The sequence below is a fragment of the Myxine glutinosa genome, chromosome 14, assembly GCF_964187855.1.
Source record: "Myxine glutinosa chromosome 14, kmMyxGlut1.1, whole genome shotgun sequence".
NCBI lineage: Eukaryota > Metazoa > Chordata > Myxini > Myxiniformes > Myxinidae > Myxine > Myxine glutinosa.
In genome coordinates, this window is record NC_136274.1 from 2,302,584 (window position 1) to 2,329,681 (window position 27,098).

General features: G+C 48.6%; 1 protein-coding gene across 1 annotated transcript in view; it reads right to left on the reverse strand.

Annotated features, from left to right (window-relative positions):
* LOC137418222 (transmembrane protein 132E-like) overlaps positions 1-12,372 on the reverse strand; it is a 166,488-nt gene extending 154,116 nt beyond the window's left edge. Inside the window, exon 1 of the mRNA XM_078768229.1 lies at positions 12,173-12,372. Coding sequence (XP_078624355.1) covers positions 12,173-12,360 — 188 coding nt within the window. The 5' untranslated portion in view covers positions 12,361-12,372. The remainder of the gene's footprint in view (positions 1-12,172) is intronic.
* Positions 12,373-27,098: the final 14,726 nt, after the last annotated feature.

The window sequence follows — 27,098 nt, forward strand, 5'->3', positions numbered from 1 at the left end:
GTAACAAAGCAGCCGTGCCGCCAACGTCAGTGCGCGCGCAAGAGATGAGCAGCAGTGCCACCCACACCTCGTAACTGCGTCCCTTCAGAGGGTCCTGGAGCAGGCTCGCCCCTCCGGTCGTAGAGGAGGAGGCGAGCGCGGTGCGCGAACCACATGGCCGCTCGTCGTTGCCAACTCCGGCAGTTCGATCGAAACTGCCGTGTTCGTTTGCAGCCCCCGAATCCGTTCGGGGGCAGCCGGGGTCACCAGTTTAGACGTTGCGGAAGGCGAGAAGACGAGGCCATTTCGTAGGGTTCAAAGCTTGTTTATTCAAACAGGATTCTCCAGCACACTCTGAACTCGAACGGAAGTGGTAAAGCTTTTATAAAGCCAAAACCCTCTTCGGAGGGCGTGGCTCCCACAACCACGCGTGCGTCACGTCCAACAAACCAAAAGCCCGTGCACGTGGATTAGACCAAACATAAGGTAACCGTCACATGCGGATAAGTTAACCGCGACATGCGAATAAGGTAACCCTACAGTTTACAATTAAGATAAAAACAGCTCGTATTTAAACGTGAGTAACAATAATGAACGTAAACTGTATTTGTGATTTCACGTGCACTATAACTACAATAACAAACTGTAAGTACAAGAAGAAACTAACTACAATAACAAACTGTAACTACAATAACAAACTGTAACTACAATAACAAACTGTAACTACAATAACAAACTGTAACTACAATAACAAACTGTAACTACAATAACAAACTGTAACAACAATAACAAACTGTAACTACAATAACAAACTGTAACTACGATAACAAACTAGCTACAATAAACTGTAACGACAATAATAAACTGTAACTACAATAACAAACTGTAACTACAATAACAAACTGTAACTACAATAACAAACTGTAACTACAATAACAAACAGTAACTACAATAACAAACTGTAACAACAATAACAAACTGTAACTACAATAACAAACTGTTACTACGATAACAAACTTGCTACAATAAACTGTAACGACAATAACAAACTGTAACTACAATAACAAACTGTAACTACAATAACAAATTGTAACTACAATAACAAACAGTAACTACAATAACAAACTGTAACTACAATAACAAACTGTAACTACAATAACAAACAGTAACTGCAATAACAAACTGTAACTACAATAACAAACTGTAACTACAATAACAAACTGTAGCTACAATAACAAACTGTAACTACAATAACAAACTAACTACAATAACAAACTGTAACTACAATAACAAACGGTAATTTTGGAAGTGAGACCTCGCTATCCATTATTGATATTTAGCCCTTGCCTCCCTCTCCCGTCCTCCTACCCCAAATAGAGAAGTCAAACTACGTTGATGATGTACATACACCTGGTGAGTGTATTTCGGTGATGTACATACACCTGGTCAGTGTAATTCGGTGATGTACATACACCTGGTGAATATAATTCGGTGATGTACATACACCTGGTGAGTCTAATTCGGTGATGTACATACACCTGGTGAGTGTAATTCGGTGATGTACATACACCTGGTGAGTGTAATTCGGTGATGTACATACACCTGGTGAGTGTAATTCGGTGATGTACATACACCTGGTGAATATAACTCGGTGATGTACATACACTTGGTGAGTGTAATTCGGTGATGTACATACACCTGGTGAGTGTAATTCGGTGATGTACATACACCTGGTGAATATAATTCGGTGATGTACATACACCTGGTGAATATAATTCGGTGATGTACATACACCTGGTGAATATAATTCGGTGATGTACATACACCTGGTGAATATAATTCGGTGATGTACATACACCTGGTGAATATAATTCGGTGATGTACATACACCTGGTGAATATAATTCGGTGATGTACATACACCTGGTGAATATAATTCGGTGATGTACATACACCTGGTGAATAAATCCATTTGTCTTTCACAATCAGTCTGGTTTCAGATCGTCTGTTATAACCAAACACGATATTGTGCAGATGAAAGTGAGAGATATGAGGTGGTGGAACTCTGGGTGCCCTAAAGAGAGAAATGATGGGAGAAGAAGGTGGTGTGGGGGAGAGCTAGGGGGAGGGCTAGGGGTGGTGTGGGGGAGAGGTAGGGGGAGGGCTAGGGGATGTTGTGGGGGAGAGGTATGGGGAGGGCTAGGGGATGTTGTGGGGGAGAGGTAGGGGAAGGGCTAGGGGTGGTGTGGGGGGAGAGGTAGGGGGAGGGATATGGGGTGGTGTGGGGGAGAGGTAGGGGGAGGGCTAGGGGTGGTGTGGGGGAGAGGTAGGGGGAGGGCTAAGGGATGTTGTGGGGGGAGAGGTAGGGGGAGGGCTAGGGGGTAGTGTGGGGGAGAGATAGGGGGAGGGATAGGCGGTGGTGTGGGGGAGAGGTAGGGGGGGCTAGGGGGTGGTGTGGGGGAGAGGTAGGGGGAGGGCTAGTGGGTGTTGTGGGGGAGAGGTAGGGGGAGGGCTAGGGGGTGTTGTGGTGGAGAGGTAGGGGGGGCTAGGGGGTGGTGTGGGGGAGAGGTAGGGGGAGGGCTAGTGGGTGTTGTGGGGGAGAGGTAGGGGGAGGGCTAGGGGGTGTTGTGGTGGAGAGGTAGGGGGAGGGCTAGGGGTGGTGTGGGGGAGAGGCAGGGGGTGGGCTAGGGAGTGGTGTGGGGGAGAGGTAGGGGGTGGGCTAGGGGTGGTGTGGGGGAGAGGTAGGGGGAGGGCTAGGGGGTTGTGTGGGGGAGAGGTAGGGGGAGGGCTAGGGGGTGGTGTGGGGGAGAGGTAGGGGGAGGGCTAGGGGTGGTGTGGGGGAGAGGTAGGGGGAGGGCTAGGGGGTGGTGTGGGGGAGAGGTAGGGGGAGGGCTAGATGGTGTGGTGTGGTGGAGAGGTAGGGGGAGGGCGAGGGGGTGATGTGGTGGAGAGGTAGGGGGAGTGCTAGGTGTTACGGATTCGTCACTTCCGTTGTGGTTTTCATCCACTGTAAACATTGTTGGTTCCATGTACTATTATTGTTGTCGTTTAAGGGAAATAGAGATTACTATTTTCAAAAGGTAAAAAAAAGTTAATGTTTTAAATGAAACCGGAACCGGACGACGACGAAGAGGAAGAGAAGGAGAAAGAGGTGGAGCGAGTGAGGTGGACAAGAAACCGAGCTGCGTTGAGGTTTTGAGCAAACGCTAGCGAATGGGGGTCACTAGCGAACTTTGGGTTTCCTGGGAAAGGGATTCCTGCGACAGAGTTGTTATCGCTGTGACAGATAAACCTGCGTGACAGGTTTTGCGGTTGATTCCGAAGAGAATCATTTGAGTGCCGTTACGTCTCGAGTACGGCCGTTGGCCATTTTGCCTTGTGCCGATTTCGGATCGCTCCAGGCTCTTCACCTCGCTTCAACCATTTTCACAACCATCCTGACGTTAATCTGGTGTGTGTGTGTAACGTGGATTTCGAGTGGGAATTTGTGGTTCACCGTCTGTGACCCGTTGAACGTCCATACCCGCAGGTTAATTTGCGGTTCGTCGATTGGGAGCCGTTGAACATCCATACCCAAAGGTGTGATTTCCAAGTCGCCTCTTGAGGACACCTTTGCCCATCTTAGGCAGTGTGACTGTCATCCGAATGGGATTCTGATCTCGATACGACATCGTTCTGACGATCACTGGAGCGTGGATCGACTTTGGCTTGAAGCAGGAACCAACTTTGGCTTGAAGCCGGGACAGAGACATTGGGGATGTTCTTTTTTTCGCTCACTTGGAGCACAGTGAGTTACATTGTACGAAACTGATGGTACCATCATAGGAAATATATATTGGTTGTACAATTGATTACTATTGTTATTGTACTGTTATTCTTGTGTGACCTTAATACAATACTTGTTTGTTGGTAACAATTGGTGTGGTTTCACCATTGATCTTTGACATACAGAATAACACATCTTTCTGCCGTGACTCCTCTCGGGGCTCGGAGGTACACCGTGACCGGGGTTTGGGGAGGAGCACGTAACAAAGGGGGTGGTGTGGGAGAGAGGTAGGGGGAGGGCTAGGGGGTGGTGTAGGGGAGAGGTAGGGGGAGGGCTAGGGGGTGGTGTGGGGGAGAGGTAGGGGGAGGTCTAGGGGGTGGTGTGGTGGAGCAGTCATGTTCCACCATTCGTCACCTCCATATCGACGTCAGAGAGCATTTGATTAAATAGAAACTTCCCCAGTAGTCAGGGCCCTTAGGGATATTTTGGGGCCGTTTGGTTCAAATTCTTCCAAAAGCACCAAATTTGGCCCAGATGTTGCCCATGCCATACCCTTTCGATTTTTGACGGGCGCCAAAATGGGCGCCCCCCCCCCCCCGGGGGCCCATATTGGCGAAATACTAAATGGCCGCCACCCGGATTAGAGGAAAATCAGTTAAATAACCAAAAGGGTTGGAATCATGTATTATACCACTTTTCAGGGGTTTTTGAGGTCGAGGAATCCAATTATGATGTTATTTTGATGATTCGAGGTCAAGGTCAACCCTCAAGGTCATTTTTGAGTCAAACATGTCGGTTTTTGAGTTTTTTGTCAAAATTTACGCGAGGTTCACCATTTTATGTTTCTGGGTTGGGTAATCGAACTCTGACCTTATTTTTGACAATTAGAGGAAATATTTACATGTCTATTTCCTAATTTTCAGGCATATGCAGTTCATCAGTCTAATTACAAAGGTATGGATTTTGATGTTTTATGAACTGTATGCCATATCCTTGTGTTTAATTTTTGTGCGATCATGATCCGGGTTCATGTATACATGATTGTATACATGTCATAAATATGACGTCATAGGTCATGTGACCTGGCGGCCATATTGGATTTTATGAAAACCTTAAAAATGGATCCCTGCCTTCATTTTTCGATCGATTCATTTTGAACTTTGACCACTTATAGTACGCCATGTGATTGGATGCATATCCTAATTATGACGTCATAGGTCAGGTGACATGGCGGGATGGACCGGTATGGTCCCCGGATCATACCGCCCTTGGCGCCCATCAAAAATCGAAAGAGTATTGCATGGGCAACATCTGCGCCAAATTTGATGCTTTTGGAAGAATTTGAACCAAAATATCCCTAAGGGCCCTGACTACAGGAGACGCTGCTTTGTGGATAAAAGTCACGGTGTCCTGAGTGATGTCAGCGCAGACGCTTCTGCTGAATTTCAAGCCTGTAGAGAATGTGCATCGATCGATCGACATTGACAACGGAAGGGTGGACACACGGAACGCACAATATGCGTCTCGGCCGAGCTGACGCTCAGGTTAACGGCGCAGGACAAGTGGCGAAATAAACCGTGACGTCATTGTCCGTCCCGCCTTTTCACACGTCTGTCACACAGCTCAATGCATTTCCATATGCACCTGTCACCTGTCATCAGAGTCTACAACGCCGCGGATCCGATGAAAAGTAAAATTGCATGAAAATCATCCTGGAATAGTCTTTGCAACGAGACGAACTAAAATCATCGCTATTTTGTCTGTGTCCATATATACAGCTGGACAAGAAAGACAAGAAACAAGAAATTATAAAACACAGGGGCAAACTCGATGGTGGCTGGGTTAGAGTGTCTGCTCCGAGTCTGAGAGGTCGGTGGTTCAAATCCTGACCGAGTTATGTGAAACACTTTACAATGGTTCGTGCTGCTTCCTTGCTTAATGCACAACGCATTAAAAACGATTGTGCATCGACAAACAACCATATGTTGGCAACCATTTCACAAGCTTGGTGGGTGCAATGGGTACCTCGTTCACAACCTGGGTGGGTGCAATGGGTAGGCTACCTCGTTCACAACCTCGGTGGGTGCAATGGGTACCTCGTTTACAACCTCGGTGGGTGCAATGGGTTCCTCGTTCACAAGCTCTGTGGGTACAATGGGTACCTCCTTCACAAGCTCGGTGGGTGCAATGGGTACCTCCTTCACAAGCTCTATGGGTGCAATGGGTACCTCGTTCACAACCTCGGTGGGTGCAATGGGTACCTCCTTCACAAGCTCTGTGGGTGCAATGGGTACCACCTTCACAAGCTCAGTGGGTGCAATGGGTACCTCGTTCACAACCTCGGTGGGTGCAATGGGTACCTCGTTCACAACCTCAGTGGGTGCAATGGGTACCTCTTTCACAAGCTCTTTGGGTGCAATGGGTACCTCCTTCACAAGCTCTATGGGTGCCTCCTCCTGTATTTAGGTTCCATGAAAGGGAGGTCATTTATTAGCCTCTGTTGGACTGAAGTCCGAAATAGGGGCTTATAGATTGGGTCTTGTCCTTCTTTCCGCAGCCACATCTATGAGATGTATGGACTGATTTTGTTATACTGGGCAAAACACAATACGACGGCATACATATTGTCGTGCGGACGCTCTCAGTTAAGACGGAGCATCCGCGGATGGAACCGAGCTTACTTCGAGGTGTTTCCAATTGATGGCGGATCGACACATGAGCCGGGGGATTGGGGGAGGATGCCGCGCTTAACTGACGGTCCGGTGTCTTCAACCTGAAAATTAACTCACGAAAGAACACGGAATTCATGGTACAAAAATAAATATATATTACGAACCCGATAACAAAGAACGTGACGGAAGAACTAACACCTAGGTTGGGACGTCCCCAACGCACAGACTTCACATACAGCACAAATGGAATGATAATCGAAAACAACTAGTCGTGTTTGTGGATGCGTCTTATCTGTCTGAATGTCAGGTCATCAGGAATTCTCCGGCTCGAGCGCGTTGTCCGACGCAGCTACGGTCGGTGGGAAGACAGGCCTCGGTGTGCCCCTGTCCGCACAATGCTAGACCGAGCCATTCGCTCACCCCAGTCTCGCCCGCTCCAGTCGCAAGCCTCGCTCGGACGTGAACGCCAGGGAGGAGATTCGATGGCACTCCAACATTGCTCCAACATCCGTCGTCCAGCAGGAAGTTCAACAACAACAACAACATGCATTTTAAGGCCATTTTCTCTGCTAGAGCGGGGGTTAGCCTTGCGGGCCCCATGACAATCTTCTCCATTTTGCCCTATTTCCTGCATCTTTCCTTGTTAACCCCCTTGCCCTCATTTCTTCTTCCACCATCTTTAGCCAAATCTTTCTTGGTCTTCCCCGGCCTCTACTTCCTTCTACATTCATTTCCATCACTCTTCTCAACCAGTCACTTTCATCCTTCCTCAAGACATGACCAAACCATCTCAACCTGTTCCTCTTCACAGCATCAATCACAGGCTCTATTCCCATCATCTTTCGCAATTCAATATTCATATTCTCTCAACGATACTCCGCACATCCACCGAACCATTCGCATTTCCACCCTTTCAAGCCTTCTTTGCTGCTCTACGTTGAATCCCATGTCTCGCTCCCATAAATCATAACACTGCTCACACATGCAGCATACACCATTCCCTTCAGCTTCAACGACACTCCCCTCCTCATCAGCATGCCACTCAGTTCCCGAAACTTCTTCCATGCACATCTCACTCTAGCAACCGTTGCCGAGTCTGATCCACCTTCTCCATTCAGCATGTCTCCGAGGTAGCAAAATGTTTTCACACCTTCCACCTTCACGCCATCTCCAAGATCCAACTCAACATTTCCTCCATCTGCAGCTCCCTCTGTGCACACCTTACATTTGAATGTGGCTGCCACACTGGTTAATGACCCTCTCAGACCACTACATTTTTGATGAACCCACTCAGCGCACATTGCACATTGAATGGAGTTCACTCCGACACCGTTCCTGCACACAGCACATGGCCACTTCCCAGTTCTTTCCACCACACCACATGCTTTACCACATGCCATCACCTTCGTCTTTCCGATATTCACCTTCATACCTTTTGTCTCCACACATTCCTTCCACTTGTTCATCTTTTCCTTCAGTCCATCCATACTTTCTGCAATCAACACCAGATCATCTGCATACAACAACTCCCACGGTAAACCCTCCTTTACGTTCTGAGCCAGCACCTCCATCACAGCTACAAACAGTGGTGGGCTTAGTACTGACCCCTGATGCACTCCCACCTTCACCTCAAACTCACCACTGTTCCCATCCTTCGCCCTTACAGCTGTGCGCGCTCTTTTGTACATTGCCATCACTACTCTGATCAACCATTCCTCCACTCCTCACTTCCTCAATGCCCATGTCAATACTTCGCATGGAACCCTATCGAATGCTTTCTCCAGATCAACAAACCCAGGAAACAACTTCTTCCTCTTCTCCATGTACTTCTCCTGCAACTGCCTCACAATAAAGAGCGTGTCTGTCGTTCCTCTTCCTGGCATAAATCCAAACTGCATTTCGTCGATCTTCACCTTCTTCCTTATCCTCCTCTCCAACACCCTTTCCAATACCTTCATTCCATGCTCCAATAACTTATCGCTCGGTACGAGCCACACTCCAGAGGTCACCTTTCCCCTTGTATAGAGGGACGAGGGTACTCAGTTCCCAATCCACTGGAATGCGGCCTTCTTTCACCACCAGATTGCAGATCTCTGTCATTCTCTTCACACCCCAACTTCCTGCTGCCTTCAACATATCTCCCACAACTCCCGTCAGCCTTCCCGCTTTTCCACTCTTCATTGCTTTTATCGCTTCCCTGGTGTTGGCCTGGTATCGCTTCCTTCAGCCAGGGTAATCCCTGGTGTTGGGCTAGCGGCTAGGGTGCTGGCTTAGGATCCTAGGATCCTGGGTTCGAATCTCGGTCGATCGCCGAATTAATGCCAGGGGGGTTGACTCAGCCTGTCATCCTTCCGAGGTCGGCTAATTGAGTACCAGTTCACTGGTAATTCCCTGGTTGTCGTTGAAGGCGGCAAAAAGGGTTGGCGTCAGGAAGGGCATCCGGCCGTAAAACATTGCTTCAAAAAGGGGACCAAAAAACAACAACTACCACGGTCCCCGAAAAGGCCAACCCCCGCTTTGCGGGGAAAAATGGCCTCTAAACGGTGGTTTTATTGCTTTTATCGCTTCCTCAACTTCCTTCTCAGTTATCTTCTCTGCCGGTCCTAAAACTTGGTCACTCTCTATGTTGCCATCCCATTCATTCTCTGTATTCAACAGCATTTCCATATATCTTTTCCATCTTCCTTTAATTCCATCTGGGTCCACAACGATTTGTCCCACTTCATCCTTCAAGCAACTCACCCCTATCACATCACACCTCTCTTTCGCTATCTGCTTTGCAATCCTGAATACCGCTCTCTGACCCTCCTCCGAATCCAAGCGTTCTCCGAACATTTTCCTACATGTCTCCTGTGCCTTTGCTACCTCTTTCTTTGCAGCCTTCTTGGCTGCCTTATAACTTTCATGCTCTGTTTTTTCTGCTCCCGTACCCTTCGCCTTCTGCCACTCCTTGAACTTCTTCCTCTTCTCGTCAATCCTCTTTACAACTTAATCATCCAACCACAATGTTTCCGAGTGCCTCGGTGGTCCTTTTGTCCATCCAAATACCTCACCAACGGCTCCCAACAGACTATCTTTCATTGACATCTAACCACTCTCAAGCTCAACCACATCATCCTCTACCCTACTCAACCTCTCTTTTAATGCCTCCCTTACTGTCACCTCTTTCAACCTCCACACCTTCATTCTCGGTTGGTACTTCACCCGCCGAGCTCTCCTCGCACCTTTCACCCTTATGTCGCAGACAACCAAGTGGTGATGTGAAACAGCCTCCTCCCCTGGGATCACCTTTGTGTCATGGAGGTGCCCCCTATCTCGCCTACGCGCCATCAGGTCATCAACGGTTGTCGTCGACCCACCTGACGTGTATGTAACAAGCTTATTATCCTCTTTCTGGATAATATTACAATACTCTCCAGTATTACAAATCAACAAATCAGCTCCATCAGCAAACTCCAAAATCCTTTCACCTTCTCCATTTCTCACACCATATCCGTAACCCCCATGAACTCCCTCAAAACCGTCCATACTCCTTCCCACATGTCCATTTAGGTCTCCTCCTACCACAACAACTTCCTCATCTTTCACGTTTTCCATCAGCTTCTCTATCGCACACCAGAACTTGTCCCTCTCTTCATTGCCCCGACCAACCTGCGGAGAGATGACGTTCACCAAGAGCTTTCCAATCACCATTTTCACCATCATCAACCTATCACTCACTCTAGTCACACTCACCACACTGTCTACAATCTCCTCAGAAAACAGGGCACTAACACCATTCACGCCTTCTGGGCACCCTTGCCACACAAACTTGGATTTCTGTCCCTGCCTACCCTTCACTATTCTCACACCACTTCCCTTCCATCTCGTCTCTTGCACACAACATATGTCCACTCTTCTTCTGAGCAATACTTCCACCACTTCTCCTGATCTCCCTGTCATTGTCCCTACATTCCATGTCCCAAACCTCAGAAACTGATCTCCACTTCGGGCTGTACCCTGCCCATATGTAGTTGTAATTGTCATGGTTCTCTTTTTGAGGCAATTTTTTTATGGCCGGATGCCCTTCCTGACGCCAACCCTCTTAGTCGCCTCCTACGACATGCAGGGATACGGTGTACCGATTCTAAACCAGGGTACACACCAGGAGGTAGTTCGAGGTTTGCAAAAGGAAGAAGGGTCCAAACGGAGTGAAAGGAAAGGGCAGCAGGGATTGTCTGGGAAGGGCAGAAGCCAAAGCGAGAAGAAAGGTCGAGACGGAGGTCCGGGCAGGATGCATCCAGGAACGAGAAGGGAAGATGTTGGCAGAAGAGAAGAAGTCCAGACCAAAGTGACAAAATGTCTGCCGCTACAAGTCTCTTGTTCGGCGTGCTCTTACGTCACCCGGGCCTCTCCCCAATTCACGAGTCCCCTCCCACCAGTCATTCGACCCGCCCACCAAACCTTCGGTCTCCATCCATCGCCCAGTGAACGTGGCCTCAGCCTGCCTTGTACGATCTTTGCCTGCCATGACGCCGTTGTACGCGGCCGCTTCCTGTCGGTCTTTTTGGTCAGCCTTATTGTGGCGGAGGGGAATTAATTAATGTGGTGCACTAATGATCCTATCTAATGTATAAGAGTGCGTTGCCATATGGGACACAGGTATGATCACAGTGGTTTCACATACAATGGAGTCTTATCCTTATTTCCCAAAAATATTTATCATGCCCCCCTCCTCATAATGGGGACGAAGACACACTTAATCCGACATACGGGCTAGACAGGTCATCTACTTATTTACATCGAGATGGTTCTTCTATCACGATCATCGGAGCACCTACCTATGCAGATCTACCTGGATTTAGATATTCCCCCTACACCAAATTAATAACAATATGCACGTCATTTTGTTTCGCGATGCGATCAAAGATGGCTGACAGGCGGCCATTTTAGGTTGTAAAAAACCCGATGTTGAACACGTCCACAACCATTTATTGGACATGCATTTACTGATCTTGTTCAAATTTGGCATGCAAATAATGAATGATGGTTTACATATGCATGTCATTTTGTTTTGAGATCAGATTCAAGAAGACCAACTGAGGGCCATTTTGTTACTTAAACCTCTGGAACAAACTCTTTTTTCCCAACTCTGGAACTCTCTCTCTTCAATCGCACTCCTCCCTCCAGGAGTTTAAAACAGCTGTTCACCACCATCTCTTATCTTCCCCCATACAAAACCTTGATCTTTTCTACCACCGTTATTGCAACCCAAACCCACCTCCTTCAAATTCCATTTTCTTTCCTGTAAGCCCTAGTAGTGTCCATCTTGTTTATCCCGTGTACCCAGCCCAGCCCTCTCCCTTTCACAAATCTCCCGATGTCCCTGTACTCCATTGCTGTTGTGCCTTACCTCTCTCTCCCCCTCTTATCTCACACTTCCTTTATTGTACGTTCTGTGTGTTAGCTCTTACACGAGCCTCGACCTAGTATACAAAAAAAAAATTAAAATACGTGTCCCCAACCATTTCTGGACATGCATGGGCCAATTTTGTTCAAACTTGGCAAAAAGAAAATCCATGAGAGTATACATACGAGTATGTAGAAAATGTTGTTTTGTAATCCGCCCGAAGATGGCTGACTGGTGACCTTCAACTCCGTACGGCAGAATTACAAAAACCACGGGGGCTGTGACACTATGTCTTTTTCTCCTTGTTATTACCCAATTTACTCATGCAGCAGGTGGATTATGGAGTTACATGCCATGCTTGAAGTACCTTTTATCTTTCAGGATAGGGATGCGCCAATTCTTGATCTGGTTCAGCTCGGGGTCTGAGATCTCAAGGAGAAGCGGTAACCGTGGGAACCAGACAGTCAGCTCGATGCTTTGGCTAAACTCTTCATACAGGATGTAGACACGGGCATTGTGTGAGCCTTGTTTCTCAGTTCCGTCTATGTACAGCATCTCACATCCCCGGGTTACCTGTGACATGGCAACACGACACTGATAGTAATCATAGTATTGTTACTCATGAAGTGAATGACTACAGTCATAATAAATACCATAATTATGTAATGAAAACAATACAAACCATAATTATTATAGTAAATATATCACAATAACATTGATAAAAACAATCTGCCATTCTTTTAATATCCCAATAAGTTATCATAAAGACAAATTTGTATTTACTACTACACCCGCAGACTCCGGGAGGGGCAGGAAGGGTCATTCCTCTTTGGGGTATATAGATTACACTCGATCTTTGGTCGGATCTCAAGAACATTGGGTGTGTGTTCAATTACCAAGTTTCTTGTGGAGAGATCGCCGAGTGGTTTAAGCATTCGAGCAAGCACTCCATTCAAAACCGTTAAGGAACGGCTGGCTTGGCAAGCGCTAGCTAGCTGCTTGGTAAAGGAGCACAACCCGAGCTTCTCCCTTTCAGTTTCGTACGAAACAGCAGGAGCGAGTTTCAAAAGTTCGCTACGAAAAATGCCACGGTAGCGGCAGGAAGGTTCATGTTATTATCCCAAACATTTGTGGGTTATATAGAGTCCAGTAGATCTTCCCTCAGTTCTGTAAGTAAACCTTCCTTCACGGATGTCGGGATTCCTCCAAATTTCTTCATTTAGTGTTATAAAGAGCATTAGCGACTGTTTAAAAAGCTAAGCATACGTGTTTGTGGTTTATAATATTTTTACTTCCTGTGGAAGCCGTTGCTCCCTCAGACACACCATTAAAACTATATGCTATTTATACACGTTATCACTGCAGAAAAAACGCCTTGGGGAAGTGGGACATTATTAGGTTTCCTATATAATTACATTGTATAAGAATACCTTTTGTTTCTGCTAAAGTTTTTCTCATTGTTATTCTTCCACCCTATTTTTCACCTCCGAAAAATTTAAAATTAATTTTCTCAGAAACCGTTGGTCCAATTGACAGGAAATTTTTATCAAATGATCGGCGAGGCACGTACAATTTTTTACTGCTAATTATGACGTCATAGGTCATGTGGTATGGGCGCTATCTTGGAAAACACCTTAAAGCTTGCCCCTCTATATCTCTGAAACGGCTCAATGGAAAAAAATGGAGTCATGGCTCATTCTAAAGAACTCTGCAATGGGACCAAAAAAACATGAGTATTTAGTATATTAAAAGTGCTAACGTTACGAGGTTAAAATTCGACAAACAGATCCCTTGCTCCCATGAAAATGATATTTTTTTGCAGAACCTTAGTTAAAAAAAAAACTCAGAATGCAAAAATTTTCGAAGTCATACGTCACATGGTTCGGCCGCCATATTGATTTTCGTGAAAAACACAAAAACCCCTTTTTCTCTGCAACGGCTGAACAGATCGAGCCCAAACTTGGTATGCATAATCACATACCCATGACGAACAAATTGTTCAGTGATCATGACGTCATGCGTCACTTGGTTTCGGAGTTATGACGTTTTTAAGCATAAACGTAAAATACTATCTCCTCCATAATTTGTGAAGATATCAAGTGGAAATTTTACACCAATGTTCCCCATGGGGGAAGTTAAAACGTTGCTTAAGAAGTTTCAATAAGTCACATGGTTTGGCCACAATAAATAATTGAAGGAAAATCATAAAATGCTTCTATCTCTTGAACCGCTGCATTGATCGACGTGAAATTTTAATGCAATGTATTTCCCATCAAGCAGAACAAGTGTGTAAAATTTCAACATGATTGGTTGTACGTTCTCGAAGCTAGAAGTCGTTATTGTTGAAAGAAGAAGAAACGCACATTTAATCATTACCAGGCCATGTCTCATTGTGTCTGCCATTTTTCAGAACTATTTCCTTTAAAAATCATTTTCTCTGCAAAAATTGGTCCGATTGACAGGAAATTTTCAACATAGGAGCGCCTCGGCCTGTATAATATTGTAATGGTAATTATGACGTCACAGGTCACGTGGTATGGGTGCCATCTTGGAAAAACCAAAAACCTTTGACCTCTCTATCTCCAAAACCGCTGCACAGAAATAATTGAGACAGGTCTCATTGCAAAGAACTCTCCATGCGGAATAATATATTTGAATGATGATGTCATAGGTGCCGCCGTTATGACGTCATAATTCGACAAGTAAAAAACTTTATCCGATCAGGACGAAATTTCTTGACAATCTTTTTGGTATAAATTGATGCAGAAATAAAATTATAATGACGTCGTAGGTCACGTGGTTCGGCCGCCATATTGTTTTGAGTGAAAAGCCTGAAACACCACAAAAAACCCATTGTCTCCAGAACGACTGAACAGATTGAGGCCAAACTTTGCATGCACAATCGCATATACATGACAAACAAAAAGGTCAGCAAGGGTGACATCATAAGTCACATGGTTTCAGTTATGATGTTTTAAAGCTTAAACCTTTAAAACCTAGCTCCTCCCTCATTTTTCATCCGAACGAGGGGAAACTTAACAGATATGTTCAGCATATCAATCTGCTAAAATTACCTTTTGGAATTTCAGATAGGTCACATGGTTTGGCAGAGATACATAGTTGAACGAAAATATTTAAAAATTTGTATCTCTTGAACCGCTTCATTGATCGACGTGAAACTTTATAGTATAGTATAAGTCATGAAGTGGAACAAGTGTGCAACATTTCAAGATGATTGGATGTACAGTCTGGAAGCTAGAAGTTGTTATTATGTGAAGAAGATGAAACGCAACACTGTTTTTCTCAGGTCATCAAGAGTGGGTAATTCATTATCACACTGTACAGACATGCAAGCAATGTACGGAATGATCTTACGGGGTAATTTGAACCTCAAATATAATTCTGATTTCAGATTTGTCAATCGCTGAGGTATATTAACACATGACCAAAACAGATTTGGCAAAATTCCGACTATTTGTGACGAAAATATGACACTATCGCATTATATATTGAGAAGCTGGAAGTTATTTGGTGAAGAAGAATAAACTCCGCATTAGCTGCCCAGGCCATATCAATGATTCTGGCTTGCAAATTCTTCAGGTTTATTTTATTTTAAAAATCACTTTCTCTGCAGTCATTGCACCGATTGACAGGAAATTTTCACCACAGGTGCGCCTGGGCATGCAGAATATTTTAAGGATAATTAAAAGGTCACAGGTCACGTGGTATGGCCGCCATCTTTGAAAAAACCAAAACATTTTGCATCTCTATATCTCCAAAAGCGCTGCGTAGAAAAGATTGAGACATATTTCATTGTAAAGAACTATCCATGGAGAATAATCCTTGTGAATGATGATGCCATAGGTGCTTCCATTATGACATCATAATTCGACAAGTACAAAACTTCATCCAATCAGGATGAAATTTCTTGAGCATCATCTAGGGATAAATTGATGGAGAAAAAAAAATGTTAAAGCAGGGTTGTATCAAAGTGGGATTGTATCAAAGTGGGGTTGCATCAAATTGGGGTTGCATCAAAGTGTGGTTGTATCAAAGTGGGGTTGCATCAAAGTGGGGTTGTATCAAAGCATGTCGAATGAAAGTGGAGTTGTATCCAAGTGGGGTTGTATCCAAGCAGGGTTTTATCCAAGCATGTCCAATGAAAGTGGGGTTGTATCCAAGCGGGGTTGTATCAAAGCGGTGTTGTATCAAAGCATGTCCAATGAAAGTGGAGTTGTATCCAAGCGGGGTTGTATCCAAGCGGAGTTCAAAAGTGTGGTTGTATGAAAGTGGGAAAGCGGAGGAAACTGGTCATCACTGCCAGCAGTTGTAAAGTGGCAGTTCTAGTTAGTATTAATATTGTTTTGTAATAATAATGTTGCGGTTTTGAGTTTTGTACAGTCAGTATAATAAAGGTTAAAATTCCCCCTCATAGTTAGTCACACAAGCAACATGTAGCCTCGCGATAGTGTAGTTATCTCTTAGTATTTGTGAGCTTAGTCCTTTTCCTATGTTAGTTCTGCATTGAGTAGAGTAAGGAGAATAGGTCCTACTTCTACTGACTATCCAGCCTCACTAGCCTCGTGCCCTTTGCGCTGACTTTGGTTCATTTTGGGCGAATTAACACGAGGCAGGCCTAGGAAGGTCAGGGCGGAGACGAATGAGGGGCGGCAGAGGAGCTGACGGTAAGCACGAGCCACCAATCAGGGCTCAGAGGTTGTGGCGGCAGCACTGCGTCACAGGGCGTGGTTGGAAGGTTCGAGAGGGTTCAAGAAGGTTTGGGGCGTATCTATATAACCCGTCGTGCAAAGCCCCCAGGAGGACTGGCTGATGAACTGAAGGACTGATGAGAGAGGACTTGCGAGTGGAGAGCATCAAAGGACTGGCTGATGAACTGAAGGACTGATGAGAGGACTCGTTGATGCGCATGAACCAGAATATGCGCTCATATATAAAGCGATGCCCGGTTGAGCTTTAAGCCGAGCTGCGTACAGTGCATTAAGTTACGCGAGTGATAGCGGCTGTGTAACCACCAGACACGCTGAGAGACGCGTATTTTCCGTTCTACCTCATCGGCTGCCTTTTGTTCGGGAGACGCACTACGAGGACCCTTCCACCGCCTGCTTGCCATCTTCGCGGGACGTGCTGGAACCGTGGAGAGCCGGACGGGGCCATTCCTGGACGACCACGTCGATGCGTTTGGCCGGAACATCGACCTGCCTGCAATTCCCTGTGTGAGTGTGACGGGCCCGAGTCTGGGAAGTAAGATACGACTGACTAAGTGCTGCTCTGTGTCTCTGCGTCCACCGATCCTTGTATATACGTGTGGGAATAATAATTAAACCCGTGTTATTCCTTTTCCATTCGATCGTTCTCGTGATTTCCTCATTGACTAAGCGTGGTATGAATAAAACCGCTCAAATCGGGTTCCAGGACTAAAACTGCACGGACCACGTGGTACTCAATCCGCTCGGCATACCCAAATCACACATGGCTCGTGCGAGGCCTGCTTCCTCGCTTCCGTGGCGGCGCAGGGATTTAGGTACGAGCGAGCCTTGGTCCCGAAACCCTACCTTGCGATTTGCCCAGAAGAGGCGTTTCAAGTCTCCCAGTTCCTCCAAGCCCAGAAAGAACAGGGGGATTAATCCCCCCTTGGTAAGGGGAAGAAGGGCGGCAGAGAACCGTAACAATATTAACAATATGCGATTATCATTAATTTTGTTATCAAAAGCGTCTTTGGAAAAACGCCACGATAAATCCTCTTTGGAAAAACGCCACAATAAGTCTTTGGAAATATGCCACGATAAAGCTAATTTAACATTTATATACAGTCACGTGAAAAAGTAAGTACACCCCATGTAAAGTTTTGACTTTTTCAACATACAGCTACTTGATCTTCATTTCAACAATATTGATAGATAAAGGTGATATTAAAGCGCGGCGTTACGCGCGCTGCTTGCGAGCAAGGAGGAAGCGGACAAGCGGTAACTTATAAGCGTCTTTATTTCAGGAGCTCACTGTAACACTGGCCCGCTCCGGGCTGCGTGCCTGGTGTATATCATGAGGCCACGCCTACCCCTCGGGCGTGGCCACCGCCCACTTGGTGCGCGGAATGATGTCACCACGCCAGTGGGCTTTTGTGTCCGCCACACGTGCCCCCCCAGAATTCCGCGCACCTGGAGGGCCAGTTTGCGGGGCAGACGAATGACCCGGCCGAAGCACCCCCTGGCGATCGGCGGCGTCCGGGGTGCAGGGATGCCAGGTGGGATGCCCCTGGCTGCCCCTGGGATGGGTGCAGGACCGGGGGGCGGCGTGGCGGCGGGGCTGGGTGGTGCCGGGGGTCCGCCCGCAGGGGGGCGGCCCCGACGTGGGGGTCGGGCCACTGGCGGTGGATGGTCCACGTCGAGGTGGGCCGGCTTGAGGCGGTCCACCGAAACGCGGTCAGGAGTACCGCCGATGTCCAGGGTGAAGTGCTTCGCCCCGGTCTCCAGCACGCGGAAAGGCCCGTCGTACGGGGGCCGCAGTGGTGTCCGGTGGGCACCGTGGCGGACGAAGACGTACTCCGCCGTGCGAAGCTCCGGGGCGACTTGCGTCGGTGGGTGCCCGTGGCATGCCGTTGGCACCGGGGCGAACCTCTGGGCGGTCTCTTGCAGAGCGGAGCGCTGCTGTGCCGCGGACCATGGTGCCGTGGAGTCGGGGAGGAACTCGCCCGGCACCCGCAGCGGTTGCCCGAAGACAAACTCCACTGCGGATGCGCGCAGGTCCTCCTTGGGCGCCGTCCGGAGGCCCAGCAGGACCCAGGGGAGCCTGTCGACCCAGCCGCCGTCGCGGAGGGTGGCCCAGAGCGCGGCCTTCAATGAGCGGTGAAATCGCTCACACAGGCCGTTAGCCTGGGGGTGGTAGGCCGTGGTTGGGTGCAGCCGGACCCCGAGCCCCTGCGCGACCGCCCCCCAGAGCTCCGAGGTGAACTGGGGGCCGCGGTCGGACGAGATGACTGAGGGGGCGCCGAACCGGACGACCCAGGTGGCGATGAAAGCCTGCGCGACATCGGCCGCCGTTGTCGACGCCAAGGGCACGGCCTCCGGCCACCGGGTGGTGCGGTCCACCATGGTGAGGACGTAGGTGAAACCCCGTGAGGGGTGCAGAGGTCCCACCAGGTCCACGTGGACGTGGTCAAACCAGCGTTCCGGCACCGTGAACGGGGCCAACGGGGCCTGGGTGTGCCGGTGCACCTTGGCACGTTGGCACGCGAGGCACGTCCTGGCCCAGCCGCGGACGGCCTTCCGGAGGCCATGCCAGACGAACTTGTCGGCGATCAGCCTTTGGGAGGCCCTCGCGCCCGGGTGGGACAGGCCGTGGATGGCATCAAACACCTGGCGCTGCCAGCCCGCGGGCACGATGGGGCGAGGACGCCCGAGGGAGACGTCGCACAAGAGGGCCGCGCCCGCGCCGTCGAACGGCACCTTGGTGACGCGGAGGCCCGTGATGGCGGTCCGCAAGGCCTGGACTTCAGGGTCAGCGGCCTGGTCTGCTGCCATCCGGGCATAGTCGATGCCGAGGTGGACTGCGTGGGCGACGGCCCGGGAAAGGCAATCCGCCACCGGGTTGTCCTTCCCCGCGACATGCTGGATGTCCGTCGTGTACTCGGACACGGCCGAGAGGTGACGCTGCTGCCGGGCCGACCACGGCTCGGTGACCTTGCCCATCGCGAAGATCAGCGGCTTGTGGTCGACGAAGGCAGTGAACGCACGGCCCTCGAGCAGATGGCGGAAGTGCCTGACCGCCAAGTGAAGCCCGAGCAACTCGCGGTCGAAGGTACTGTAACGGCGTTCGGGCGGGCGAAGCTGCCGGCTAAAGAACGCCAGCGGTTGCCAAGCTCCACGCACCCATTGCTCGTGCACCGCGCCCACCGCGTAGTCCGAGGCATCGGTGGTGAGGGCGATCGGTGCATCGGGCGCCGGGTGCGCGAGCATGGTGGCGTTAGCCAAGGCGAGCTTCGCGCCCGTGAACGCCGTGTCCATCTGCTCGGTCCAGGTAACGTCGCCTTTGCCCGGCTTACCTCGGAGAGCTTCGTGCAGGGGGTGCAGGAGCTGGGCGATACGGGGCAGGAACCGGTGGTAAAAGTTCACCATGCCCAGGAACTCCTGCAGCCCTCTGATCGTGCGGGGACGCGGAAACCCCTTCACCGCCTCCACCTTGGCCGGCAGGGGGACGGCTCCGTGCCTGGTGACACGGTGCCCCAGAAAATCGATTATGGCGGCGCCAAACCGGCACTTTGCGGGGTTCACAATCAGGCCATGCTGGCCCAGGCGTTCGAAGAGCGTGCGGAGGTGGCGTAGGTGCTCTTCGCAGGACGCGCTGGCGACGAGGATATCGTCCAGGTAGACGTAGACAAAATCCAAGTCGCGCAGGACGCTGTCCATCAGTCGCTGGAACGCCTGAGTCGCATTCTTCAGACCGAAGGGCATGCGCAGGAACTCGAAGAGTCCGAATGGCGTGATGACTGCTGTCTTCGGAACGTCCTCCGGCCTGACGGGGACCTGATGGTAGCCGCGTATGAGGTCCACCTTCGAGAAGAAGGACATGCCCGCCAAACGGGCGGAAAAGTCCTGAATGTGGGGGACGGGGTAGCGGTCGGGAGTCGTGGCGTAATTGAGACGGCGATAGTCCCTGCACGGTCGCCATCCCCCACCGGGCTTCGGCACGATGTGCAGCGGCGACGCCCAAGCGCTCTCTGAGCGCCGAACGATGCCGAGTCGCTCCAGGGTAGCGAACGCCGCTTTTGCCACCGCCAGCTTCGTCGGCTCGAGGCGGCGTGCCCGGGCGTAGACCGGTGGCCCTACGGTGGGGATGTGATGGGCCACCCCGTGCTTGACGGCCCCCGCCGAGAAGGTGGGCCGCGTGAGGGCCGGGAAGCCGGCGAGGAGGCGGGTGAATGCGTCCGCTGCCGGAAGCGTACAGACCAACGTGGCCGGAACCGAACCGTTCGGCAAGCCACTTGGCAAGCCGCTCGTTGAGCTGCTCGCCGAGCTGGGCAACGCACAAGCGAGTGAGCTGAACGTCTTGGCCTGGACAAGACGTCTGCGCTTGACGTCGACCAGGAGCCCATTAGCGCACAGGAAGTCCGCGCCAAGCAGTGCCATGGGCACGTCGGCGGTGACGAACGTCCATCGGAAAACCTGCCCTCCGAACCGCAGAGAGAGGCAGCGTTTTCCGTACGTAGGGATGGGCGTCCCGTTCGCGGCAAGCAGCGCGGGGCCCCCACCCGCGGCGTGCTTGTCTGACGTGCCAGCGGGAACGGCACTCACCTGCGCTCCCGTGTCGCACAGGTAACGGCTCCCGGAGAAGGTGTCCGTTATGAACAGCAGGCTGCTCGAACGGCCGGCGCTCAGCGCCACTATTGAGCACCGGCCCGGGCGTTTCCCGACCTGTTGAAGGAGCATGGTGGATGACACTGCCGAGCTTCGTGGCCGAACTTGGCGTGGAACCAGCACCAGGTGGTGGAGCTGGAGGAGCGCGGCTGGCTCCGCCAGGCCGTTGGAGTTGGCAGGTTTCCCCGCGGTGGCGGTTTTCGCCGCGGCGGTGGGCGGGGCATGGCGGCGGTCACGAGGTGCGTATCAGCATGCTGCATATGCTGTATAAGCTGATGCTGTGGATCAGCAGCATCAGCAGCATTAGCAGCATCAGCCACGAGAGCCGTGACGGCCACGCCGACTCTCGCCCGCGTGTCCGAAGCGGCGAAGTACTTGTCCGCCTCGGCCGCCAATGCTCGGGGGTCCGTTAGCCCGGTCCGGGCCAACGCGAGGCGAACCTGCGCTGGAAGTTGGCGACGGAAAAGCGCCCGGAATAGAGAACCGGGGGCTTCGTCGCCCAACAGTGACAGCATATGGTCCATTCGGACCGACGGGCGCGTGTCACCGAGCTCGGGGAGATCCAGGAGGCGGTCGGCCCGTGCGTCGTCCGTGAGGCCGAACGTGGCTAGGAGTAGCCGCTTGAGTGCCTCGTACTTGTGGCCGTCCGGTGGGTGGCGAAGGACGGACACAACTCGAGCGGCCATGCCGGGCCCGAGGGAGGCGATGACGTGGCAATAGCGCGTGTCATCGCCAGTGAGGCGCCGAAGCTGAAATTGGGCTTCGGCCTGGACGAACCAGACTTCGGCCTGAGCCTCCCAAAATTCGGGAAGTTTGATGAAGTTGGCCATGGCAATGGCGTCGCGTGTGGAAGGATCGCTCCGGCAGATCCAACGTCGAGGGCGTCACCAGTAAAGCGCGGCGTTACGCGCGCTGCTTGCGAGCAAGGAGGAAGTGGACAAGCGGTAACTTATAAGCGTCTTTATTTCAGGAGCTCACTGTAACACTGGCCCGCTCCGGGCTGCGCGCCCGGTGTATATCATGAGGCCACGCCTACCCCTCGGGCGTGGCCACCGCCCACTTGGTGCGCGGAATGATATCACCACGCCAGTGGGCCTTTGTGTCCGCCACAATATAATATAACATATATCATGAAACATTTACATTTTGTAGTCCATTGTATAATTTAAATAAATATAAATGCAAATTTCGCATGTGGAAAAAGTAAGTACACCCTTGGCTCTAATAGGTGGTATTGCCCCCTTTGGCAGAAACAACCTGAAGTAGGCGTTTCTTATAACTGTCTACCAGTCTCTGACATCGACTGGGAGAAATTTTTGCCCACTCCTCCATGCAGAATTCTTTCAGCTGTGCGATGTTTGAGGGGTTTCTTGCATGCACAGTTCGTTTCAAATCCCCCCACAACATCTCGATGGGATTTAGATCTGGACTTTGACTTGGCCATTCCAGAACCCTCCATTTCTTTCTTTTCAGCCATTCCTTGGTGGATTTACTGGCATGTTTAGGATCAATGTCATGTTGCAAGGTCCACCTTTGGTTGAGCTTCAACTTTCCGACAGATGGCCTCACATTATCCTCAAGCACCCTCTGCTACAATTAAGAATTCATAGTGGATTCTATGATGGTGAGCTACTCAGGCCCTGATGCAGCAAAGCTGCCCCAAACCATAATATTTCCACCACCATGCTTTACAGTTGGTATCAGGTTCTTGTGGTCAAATGCTGTCTTTGGTTTTCGCCAAACATGTCTTGTGGTACTGTGGCCAAATAGCTCTACCTTTGACTCATCTGTCCAGAGCACATTGTTCCAGAAGTGCTGGTCTTTGCCGAAGTGTTCATTGGCAAACTTTAGTCTTGCCCTGATGTTCTTTCTGGACAGCTAAGTTTCCTCCTGGCACACCTCCCATGTAGATCAAATTTGTGCAGCCTCTTTCTAATGGTAGACTCGTGCACTTTGACATCAACAGTGGCAAGAGCTACCTGTAGGTCCCGTGATTACATTCTGGGATTCTTAGAGACTTCTTTCAGCATCTTGCGGTCTGCTCTCGGGCTGAACTTGTTGGGACAGCCTTGCCTGAACAAGTTGGCAGTTGTTTGGAATCTTCTCCACTTGTAGATGATCTTCCGGACAGTCGAATGATTGATTTCAAATTGTTGGGAGATCTTTTTAAATCCCTTCCCAGACTCGTAGGCATCTATAACCTTCTTTCTGAAGGCCTCAGAGAGCTCTTTTGATCTAGGCATGGTGACGCCACACACTTCAACAACAAAAAGCAAACCAAACGAAATGTCTGAGGTTTAAATAAGACAGGTTCCTCCAAGATCCTCTCTAACGATGTTCTAATCATTTGCACCTGAGCTGGTGCACCTGATTCTAATTTTAGGTATTTGAAGGAGTGATAAATGTAGGGGTGTACTTACTTTTTCCACATGCGAAATTTGCATTTATGTTTATTTAAATTATACAATGGACTACAAAATGTAAATGTTTCATGATATTTGTTATATTATATCACCTTTATCTATCAATATTGTTGAAATGAAGATCAAAGAGCTGTATGTTGCAATATGTTGAAAAAGCCAAAACTTTACATGGGGTGTACTTACTTTTTCACGTGACTGTACATCTCAACGTACAACCCCATTGATGGCAATGGCGGGCAAACTCGCTCGGGGGGTGGAGAAAACCCCCTTGGGGAGGGGGGCAAATGAATGTGCTACAACCTTCATTGTGTAACCCTTCGTCATCCTGTCAAGTTTGGTTGAGATTCGATAAGTAACGACAGAATGTATTGCCGTCAAAAATTCATCAGACAGACACAAATGGCGTATTTTAGTATGATAAGTAGAAAGCATCTGAAAATGCAAAACCTGCCCACTTTGTATTCAGACTTATTCTTCAATTATAGCTCATAGGTTCTTGGTAGTTAATACTCAAGTACTGCAGAGCTTCTTGGTCGGTAATACTCAAGTACTGCAGAAGTTATTGGTAGTTAATACTCAAGTACTGCAGAGCTTCTTGGTAGTAGATACTGCAGAGGTTCTTGGTTGTATTATGACAGACAACTTGTGCACTACATTGTTCAAATATATAACTAAATTCAATTGAAATGAACATTGCAAAAGTCGTATAATTAAAATATTTCCGGTTTTCGCGCATTTTTCCCCAGTGTATATTACATCACCCTTTGTAACACGTTACATTAGTTATACAAACCTGTTGTATGTGTCCTTTATAGTTTATAACGTCCTTATAAACAGAAGGTGTTCTGTTTGGAATTATTTCCGATTTTGTTTGACCACCAGACAGACAGACAGACAGACAGACAGGGTAAAAAAAAAATTTTAACCTCACTCCTCTCTGCACATGTGCAATCAGGACAAATTCAGAGCCAATACACGGCGAAACAGCAGACATGTCTTTCTATTCATGTTCCGATACATGTTCAAAATATAACATTCAATATAAATACGTTGTTCCTCAGATAACTGATAAGACAGACAGACATGACCCAATTGTTAACCCCACTTTTCACGACGTGTGCGTGGGGTAATAAGTGTAGTGGTGTGAGAGAGTTACACTCACACCACGTACGAACACAGCTGAGTGTGCTCAATGAAAACCCGACAGGCCCTCTCGTTGTAAACGGCAATCACTTTAATCAACCACGTGTTCCGGTTGCAGCCATGACGTCAATTCTCCACTCTCCGAGAACGCCAGCTCCTATTCGTTGAAACCCAGCTCAAAGCTCATTGGCTAGTTTCAATACTCAGTATCACAGACACGACATCCCTCCCCACCTTATTAGTACACGCACACATTTGCTGCAAGATGATTGGCCAACAACACAACAACAACACACTGTATTATTACCAATACGTTTATTGATTATATTTTGGATGGATATTATTTCAAACAGTTTGTAGATTTTGTCATTCCACACTTTAACATACTACAATACAGTCAAACTCAAGCAAAACTAACTTGTGATAATATTGCCTTCACTAGACTACAAAACAGAAATATTTCTACAAACACAAAATAATCCAGAAAAACCCAAAAGCATGAGAAGGAAGAAACCAAAGTGATCATTGTCTTTGAGATCTTCCGCTCTGGCAATGTGAAATGGCATGATACAGAAAATAGTAATAGCAGCAATAATTTGGTGTTCATTTAATGCTGCATGGAATCATACTGTTTGTTTATACAGGTAGTGAACAACAAAATTGAAACACCAATATGAAGTCACCTAATAGGGCTTTGGTCCACAACATGCGGCCTGTATGCGCCGTGTCATAGAGTCCAATGGCATCTGGAATTCTGCAGGAAGGATGCAGCACCATTCTTCCATGAAAAAGTCAATCAACTCACACTTGCTTTCTGGACGTGGAAAACGTTATCTTAGGCATGGTTCCAGAATATCCCATAAATATTCAATTGGGTTCAGATCTGGTGATTGAGAAGCAATGACTATGGATAACATCATTTGTTATGTTTGAGGATGGCTGAGTTTGATGGCTGAGTCTGGATGCGGACTCGCCCATCAAACCATTGGGTGACCACACGTGCCCTGCGGATGGGGGCATTGTTCATCTGGAAGATCCCTTCCGACAGGAAAGAAATGCTGCAACATGGGGTGAAGATGATCACTCAGTACCATCAAGTAGCGACTGGCATTAACCTTGCGGTCTAAATGAATGGCTGCACCCAAACCATGCCAGGAAAATGTGCCCCACACAGAGAACCACCAGCACTCGGGGTTGTTGAGTTCTTCAGGTTGGCACCACATGTTCACTCGTCTGTTTGTTGAGAACATGGTGAAGGAAGATTCATCTGACCATACCACATTTCTCCACTGGAAGGTAGTCCATTACCTGTGCTCTTTGCATCACTGGGCTCACAAACGTGCATTACTAGGTATGATGATCGGTTTGTGCACTGCTAACCGACTTTGGCATCCTGAGCTGTGGAGTTCTCGGTAGACCGTTTTTTATGAAACTGGTGGCTCACATTTTTGGTGGTTGAAATGTGAAGTCAATTGATCTGCAGTTGCTCACCTGCTTTGCCTTACACTTCAAATGAATGCATGGATATCATAATCCTGGAATATGTGCTTCCACCCACCCACTGTTGCCTTTTGCTGATAAAGTCACTGAGGTCTGCTATTGCAGCCATGCTCGCCATAACTACAGGTAACCAGCCAGGCCTGTGCAGCATTGTATAAAAATGACCTTAAGCTTGCTGGGATGTTATTTGCTTCATTAACACGTGGGCCACAACTGTTTGGAAAACAGTTGCTTTCAATATACTTGGTGTCCCTCATTTACCCAGGTGCTTCCATTTTTTGTCCACCACATGTATATGTATAAAACGTGCGGAGCATGACACGTGCTCCTCCGATCTCCAATCGATGAAAGTCCTATGCATGCACAGAGGCTTCAGCCGAGCCACTCACGTTAAAAACAATCATAGTGATCAATGGTTAAACATCAAACGGAGCCGCAAATCCAAATTTCATGCATATTTGCCCTCACCAGGACGGCATACTGAAATAGAGGTTCCAGGGAACATAAACTCAACTGGAATCATTCATCAAATTTGATCAGTATTTGTGACTTTTAGAGCTTGGACGTCGTCCAAACTGATGTTTATGGGTCAAGTCATGTCATAGGTCATGACGAGGTCATTTTTCGGACATCGTCAAAACCCGTAATATATGTGTTGAGGTTTGTTACATACTGTCTACACACCAAGTTTCAGCCTTCTAGCTACATTAGGAAGTACCAGATTGACAAAAATTGATTTTTCAATATGGCCGCCCTGCTGCGCCGACAGACAGACAGACGGACATACAGACAGACAGACGATGGACACTGGATGTCGACAAAAACTCAGCTGGACATAGTCCAGTTGAGTTAATAA